This window comes from Engraulis encrasicolus, chromosome 20 (genome assembly GCF_034702125.1).
Source record: "Engraulis encrasicolus isolate BLACKSEA-1 chromosome 20, IST_EnEncr_1.0, whole genome shotgun sequence".
NCBI lineage: Eukaryota > Metazoa > Chordata > Actinopteri > Clupeiformes > Engraulidae > Engraulis > Engraulis encrasicolus.
This window is the reverse complement of record NC_085876.1, coordinates 20557698-20565294: the sequence shown is the minus strand read 5'-3', so window position 1 is coordinate 20565294 and position 7597 is coordinate 20557698. Positions and strand designations below refer to the sequence as shown.

Here is a 7597-nt window from a genome sequence, read left to right as displayed (position 1 = left end):
GTGTGTGTGTGTGTGTGTGTGCGTGTGCGTGTGCGTGTGCGTGTGCGTGTGCGTGTGTGTGCGCGTGTGCGTGTGGGTGTGAGTGTCTGTGTCTGTGTGTGTATGTCTGTGTGTGGTACGTGTGTGTGTGTGTGTGTGTGTGTGTGTGTGTGTGTGTGTGTGTGTGTGTGTGTGTGTGCATGAGTGCATGTGTGTGTGTGTGTGTGTGTGTGTGTGTGTGTGTGTGTGTGTGTGTGTGTGTGTGTGTGTGTGTGTGTGTGTGTGTGTGTGTGTGTGTCTGTGTCTGTGTCTGTGTGTGTGTGTTTATCAGTGGGATATAGGGGGTATGGGAGCGGATTACTCAAGGGTGTTTGACCTACTGGAACGGGATTCAGCTATCGTTTCAGCACAGTAGTCAGGGCTTGGAGCTGGAGGTGCCTACAGAGAGAAGACAGGAGCTCTCCAGAGCAACACACCTGCAAAGCCCTGCCATCAAGGCTGTAACTCCATTGAGGACACAGAGGTCAGTAATGTAAAATGTATCTATGATGAAAACGATATATAATCAATAATGATAAATTCAGTCTGTATGCACCTCCATCATGTGTTCTCATGGCAGTGATTAATGAAAACAAATTTAAGAGTCTGACTGAAGTGTTTGAAGCATTCTAAATGTACAGCAAGCAGTACAGCGCACAGTATTTGACCTCGGTGTTTGAAAATGTCTTGTTACGGCCCTGCCTGCCCTGGCCTGATGGTAGGGCACTTGGTTAGTACACCGGCAACCCAGGAGGATCGATTCCGGACAGGGTCAATTCACTCCTTGCAGTATTAGAACGTTGAGGAGTTCCGGGTATCCTTGGTGTGCAGCCCGGCTTCCGGTTTAATTCCGATTTCGATAGTTAATGTGTAGCGTATCGCGTATCATGAGTCTTTTGACAGTGAAGGAAAGGAGGGTTACATTTCAACACCAAATGACAAGAACCTCCTTACACTGCTGTGTACCAAAGTGTTCGACTTCTTCGAGATATAATTCGCAGTTAAGTTTCCACCGCTTCCCTGTCAATCGTGAGGTAAAAGCGCAGTGGCTCGTTAAAATCAAGCGAGACAACTTCACTCCCACCGAGTCGACACGGGTTTGCAGCAGACATTTCATCACTGATGACTTTTTGCTGAGCGAGGGGGTGAAAAGACGTCTGAAAACAGGTGCTGTTCCTTGTTTGTTTGAGTGGAACAACTTCACATTACCAGCTCCTAGGCTCAATGTTTGGCAACGTCAACCGAGACCCTCATCTCCTGACCCTCACCCAGCTGATGCTGAAACGACAACTCCGCCCCTCCCTCCGGTACAACTGGACCATCCGTACAGTGTTACAATGAAGCCAGTTAATTATGACCTGTTGCTTGAAAATGAAGCGTTGCGAAATAAGGTCACCGAGTACGAGCGTGTAATGGAGGGAATGCGCTTGCAGATGGAGTCCATGCAGTTACATTCACGTTTTGGCCTCCATCACCTTGTTGGATCCGATGAGGACATCCGCTATTACACCAGGTGGGTTTACAACCACACATTAAACCATAATTACTATTGAGTAGGTCCCCAACTGTGTTTATGTAGGCAATTGTATTTTTGGGCCTAGGCCAGACCATTACAAGTATTGCATTACTGTAGGTTTAATGATTAAAAACTGCAATTGTTAAGGCCTACATGAAAAAGGCAAGAGTGCAAATTGTATTAGTCCTACTTTTCACTAACATAGGCCTACCACAGCTGAATATTTCATCATTGTTGTTGTTGTTTTGTGACTATCATTTCAGATTTGCATCCTACCGCCATTTCCAGGTGTTTTGGCAACAGGTGGAGCGTGCTGCCACTACAAAAATGGTGCGCGTCACATCTGCCTCAAGTAGTGATCCATCTCAACGGGCTACAAAGCTTCCTCCTGTTGATGAGCTTTTGCTTTTCCTCATGCACCTGTCTCTAGGGCTGGATCTCTATGATCTTGGCAAGCGGTTTTTAAAGTGCACCCTTCCACAGCTAGCAGAGTAATTACTACCTGGACTCACTTCCTCTATCACCTTCTGGGCTCCATTCGGCTGTGGATCCCCCCAGATGTTGTCAGGGCACATCTACCCCCAGAATTTAAAATGTTCCCCGACACGCAGGTGGTGCTTGACTGCACAGAGTTATTCTGTCAGTCGCCCTCCTCGCTCCTTCTCCAGAGTGAAGTATACTCAACATACAAATCCCACCCAACCTTCAAGGCCATGATTGGCATAGCGCCACATGGTGTGATCACTTTTGTATCACCACTATATGCCGGGTCACTTAGTGACAAAGAGATATTCAGGAAGTGTGGCATCACTAAGCTGCTAACCCCACAAATGGCCATAATGGTAGACAAGGGCTTCCTTGTTGAGGATGTCTGTCCCTGTAAAATTTACAGGCCTGCTTTCCTTGTTAAAAACAACCCCATGTCAAAAGAGGATGTCCAGCAGACCCAGCAAATTGCCAGCCTCAGGGTTCACGTGGAGCGATGTATTAAGAGGGTAAAGGAGAACAACCTGATTAGCGGAGAGATCCCTTTATCGGTCACAGGGAGTATTGACCAGTTGTTTTCTGTCGCATGCCTTTTGTCGAATTTTCAAAACGGCCCTCTAGTGAAGGCATGGGCTGAACTGAACTGAATCATTCCATGCAGTTTTATTGCATAGCCCACCGTTTTTAAAAGTAAGTAAGGCCTTATTGATTTGCCCAATATGTCTGTAAATATGTGAATATGTGATTAATAATTTGGATATTGATTACCTGTAAGCTGTTTAAGGTATTTATATAAAACTTCAATATTTTTCTATCTTGTGTTAGTGTCTGTTATTTTGCTATTACACAGAACAAAGGAGCTGTACAATAAACATATTCATATAAGCATTTTAACCCCTTAAAACATGGCATTATAAATTAGCTGTTACCAGAATGGCAATGACCAAGTCATAAAGTATTACTTGAGGCCCTGTGCACTGTCATAGTACTGTAGTACTATAGTAGTTCACTTTCAATGTCTATTACAGCGTGCCACAGTACCGCGTGCATTAAGGGGCTACAGATATATGAAAACTATACTTATTGATGTTATTTACCAAAAAAAGGCAATTAAAAACTCGACAAAGAATGTAAAAGGCAAAGACAAGAGTTATTTTATTTTAAACAGGCTGGCATGTAATAATGAAAGAAAAAGTAATCTCCTTTCTCTCTAATCACTTCTGCCACTTCTTTGTCTCTATATACTCGCTGGATGACCATGTCTTCTTCTGCGAACACCACAAAGTCACACCAGTCCATGCCAGTTAGTAGGAGTTGGCCCTGAACCTGCCAGAAATAGGCATGTTGGCGTTTCAGTGACATTATGTCACCATTGGCCTTCAAGTACTTGCAGTCAACGTAACTTTTGACATTTGGGCACTTGATCTCCACAAGGCCGAATGGAGGTTTTTCTGTGGGATCAAAGACAATGCCGTCAGGTGAACTGCCCAACCATGGAGCGTCCGGATGAATAACAAACCCACAGGGCCAATAGCTGACATTCTTGGCCCTGCTGTACTCCTCCGCAGCAACCGGCTCTAGTGCCAGGCCCCTCTTCATGGCAGCGGTCTGTATCACGCCCTTCCTCATTCTGTCTGCAAGATTTTGTGCTGCACTGTGACCACGTACATGACAGACCTCTCGAAAGTGTGACGACGTCACTCGCTGGCTCCTCACTCTGTACCACTCCACGGACAGGCTTTGGTCCCGAGTGGATGCCTCCACCTGTCTGGCTGTTTCCCAGGAAGTCTGGAGGGAGACCAGATGTAGTTGTTGTTGAAGGCTGCACACATACTGACAGGCGGTGGGCTCCAGCCTGTAACCAGCCAGTGGTAGAGGTGGTGGTGGAGGACCATCAGGATGGACCTCAATACATCTACTGGCCATCACCGGGTGCTGGGTGGCGATGAGGCTTCCTTCCTGGACCTGTCCTAGTGCCGAGTCAACCAGCGGGACATCCGGACTGATGGCCAAGGTGGTGATCAGTGGTGCCAGGATTGCAGGGAAGTCAGCATATGCCTCTGTCACCTTCAGTGTGTCTGGATCGGGAAGCTCCCCTCGCACTGCTTTATACAATGTGCTTCTGCATGTACATAAGAAGATTAAAAGTTTGAGGGTTTATTTGAGGGTAATATATATTATAAAATATATTGAATCATTAACAGTTACTCTTTAAGATGAAATAATACCTTACCTTACACCACCTCCCACAGTCCTCTGTTTCGGCCTGGCAGACACCACGACCATGTCCCTGACTCGACCAGGCTTCACACCCTGTTAGAATTGTATGAATGATGGTTTCAGATGAGAATCATTGCATCATACACATTAAATGACCAGATTTTGTTTACATTAAACACTTCCTTAACATGGGGTATATTTTCCCAAAATGTAGATAGTTGTTGCATAAGCTTTGGGATGTTTTTGGGAAAAAATAAAGATGCTTTTTTGAAATGTAAACAAACACCTGCCCCCATTACAATGACCAGGAACTTGGAAAAGGCTGAAGGAAAAAAAAACTCAGGTCCTGAGAAGTCAAGGGTAGTGTGAGGATTACAACGAGGCTACCTTACACTATGCTGCTAATAATACAGTATCTCAAGAATTACCATAGTCCGTGGCTTGTGCCAGCTTTGCTCTGTTTCAGTGCAGCTGAGTACAGGCGGTACAGCACTGAGGCGGAGCTGGGAGTAGTGTGCCGTCTGGAAGAGTAGAGCGACGTTGTGGTTGCAGAGCACCTTGCCAGCAACACAGGAGCACACAGCCTCACACAGCTGGACTGGACAGGAGCCATCAAGAACAATCTTTAAAAAAAAGAGAGAAATAGTTTTATCAATCTGTGTGCTAATGTACATTTTATTACTTAGTACAGTCCTATTCCATCACACATCAGTGGTCTATCTAGCAGTGAATGGCAGATGTAGTAGGCCCAACATAAGTGTCTTTCATGTCTGTTTTATACAAAGTAGGCTATGGTTGTGCATATTGTCGTTCACGCAGGGCATGGTAGTCAAAAGGAGTGAAATTGTAAACAACTAGGCGTCCTTTTTTTGAGTTTCGGGGACACCTGTTGGATGAAGGGTGACATTTCTTCAAGCAAAAAGAATGTTGCTGACAAACGATTCATTACTATCTTGTCCCACGTTGTCTGGACGATTGTTTGGACATGTAGAAAAACCGTAAAACACGAATGATGTCACTGTTGAGGACATAACTTTTAAAACGTACACTGAGGTTGTGAGGTTTCTCATTCTTCTTCATGGATCGGTAGCATGTCGCACGAACACACACCCTCCCTGTCCCTGGATCTTTGTTCGACACTATAGGGACCGTCAACATTATTAGCAAAACATCACAGCAGTACCTATCATATTACTCAAGACACGATGGAAATGCGGTTATGATTAAGAAAAAGAAGTAATTCTTCTAAAAATGGACGTAAAACTGCAACACGCCCTCTACATGTCTTGTTATCTCTTGCAGTTTAAATGTATACTATGTAGGCTATGCTACTGTATGTCTTTACTAGCTACTGTCTATACCTGAGACATGTCTGTGTCTGCATGGGGAAGTAAGAAACGCAATTTCAAATTCTTTGTATGACCCGGTCGTGCACGCAGAGAAATTGACAATAAAACCGGTAGGACTTGACAACACAGCTGATTGTCAAGCTAGAGCTAGCTAAGCTTATATACATACTGACAATCAGCTGTGTTGTCAAGGCAAGTCGCTATGGACGCTAAGTCACTCAGTATGAAAGTCTGAGGAAATATTTCGACTTACCTTCATAATTGTCGATATAATTCGAAATGTACATCTTGAAACCCTTCTCCCGCTTACTACGCGGTGCTGCTGTGTTGCGCTGAATGATTCGGTTGACATCGTTAATGCTTATTTTCGGGAGCTCCTGAAGGCATCTAGTATAAAAGAGCGCCATCTTGTGGAATTAAACCGGAAGCCGGGCTGCACACCAAGGATACCCGGAACTCCTCAACGTTCTAATAGTGCAAGGAGTGAATTGCCAACCCTTCCCCGTCTCTCTCTCCCCACTCATTTCCTGTCTCTCCTCCACTGTGCTGTCAGAAATAAAGGCAAAAAAGCCCTAAAAATAGGCCTATATATTTTTTTTAAAGAATACACCAGCAAAGCTCACCAAACCCCTTCCATGCAGGGCTACCATTACTGTGGAAGAGTGCAATATTGTAAATGCCAATGTCACAATATTAAGTAAGTATTGATTTCGATGCACAATCCCATCTGCACCAAAATCATGCGGGGAAATACTAATACAATACAAAATACAAAAGTTGGAAAGGGAAATGATATACAAAAAGGTTCATAATAGGTTCACAGTACAGTTTCAAATTCAAAAGTACTAATCCATGATAAAAAATAAAAACAAAAAGTGGAATAAAAAATGAAATGCATGAATAGAAAATGGAATGGAATGGAAAAATAGAATACACAATACTAGATTAACACAACAATGATAACCTTTTGAACAATTCAGTTGACTTATGAAGCGTTTTTCAAACTGCCAAAAAATTGTTCAGTTGAAAGTTAACTGTGATCTCTTCACATCAAACTTTCCACTTTCAACAACACATCACTCCACATCAGACATAAAGAGAGGAAAGTGAAGACACATCGCTCCACTTCATGAAGAAACTGAAGTAGAAACTGATGCAGAGAGCTCAGGAAACTTTTTCTCAGGAAAGTTTTTCATTTGATGAACATCCCATTCGCACCGTGTCTGTGGATCAGTGAGAAAAGAGAGTTACGTACTTAGACTTACACACACACACACACACACGCTCCAATGCTTTAACAGCGCCGAGTCGTTGACTCCTTGACAGAAACTGTCTGAGAAACTTGAGACAAAATATGAGGTTGTAAACACTAAGAGAACACTCTTCAGTCCCGATCACCTATCAGTTACTACATGACAAGCCTTTTCATCAGAAGAGCCCCCTTACACACAATACACACTTTTCAACTGTAGGAACCGCTGAGGTACTGAAAAAGCCTGAAATAGCTCTTGTTGGAAAGAAGAAGAAGAAGAAGAAGAAGAAGAAGAAGAAGAAGAAGAAGAAGAAGAAGGCGAAAAAGCCCTAAAAATATATTTATAAAAAGCAGACAGCCATTGGTTTATTCGTTTCAATCGTTATAGTAGGGTTGGAAAGGGGGGTCCACGCGCACCCCCCGGCTTTTTTTATGCCACCTGATTTTTTTGTATCTTTAAAGTGTCTACTTTAAGAATTTGACAGGTGCCAAGCTGAAATCATGTCCCTTGGCCTTCATTTTTAACCATTTAATGCACCTGACAGGAACCCAACAGATTGAAACAATGACAGAGAATAGGTCATAACTTTTGAAGTAAACTACATACAGAGACAAATTAACACATTCTCCCATACAATATTGATACAATATTACAATATTTTTTCACCACCTGCTCTTCCTTTATCATTTGCAGTGTAAATGTGAGTATTATATCGGATATTAAGCTGAAATTATGACCCACAGTCTCCATTTTTG

General features: G+C 43.4%; 1 protein-coding gene and 1 pseudogene across 2 annotated transcripts; one reads left to right on the top strand and one right to left on the bottom strand.

The window, feature by feature from the left end:
• Positions 1-856: 856 nt before the first annotated feature.
• On the top strand, positions 857-2832 carry LOC134435784 (uncharacterized; annotated as a pseudogene).
• A 320-nt stretch (positions 2833-3152) lies between these two features.
• On the bottom strand, positions 3153-6017 carry LOC134435783 (uncharacterized). 2 transcript variants are annotated; one of them, XM_063184826.1, is made up of 4 exons: positions 5843-6017; positions 4669-4863; positions 4254-4333; positions 3153-4142 (listed from the first exon to the last, which is right to left on the bottom strand). In XM_063184826.1, exons 1-4 carry the CDS (start codon positions 5939-5941, stop codon positions 3176-3178), a joined length of 1341 nt encoding a protein of 446 aa, XP_063040896.1. In that variant the 5' UTR covers positions 5942-6017; the 3' UTR covers positions 3153-3175. The 2 variants fall into 2 exon arrangements, with proteins under 2 accessions (XP_063040896.1, XP_063040898.1); XM_063184828.1 differs by lacking the exon at positions 5843-6017 and adding an exon at positions 5288-5324.
• Between the last annotated feature and the right edge of the window lie 1580 nt (positions 6018-7597).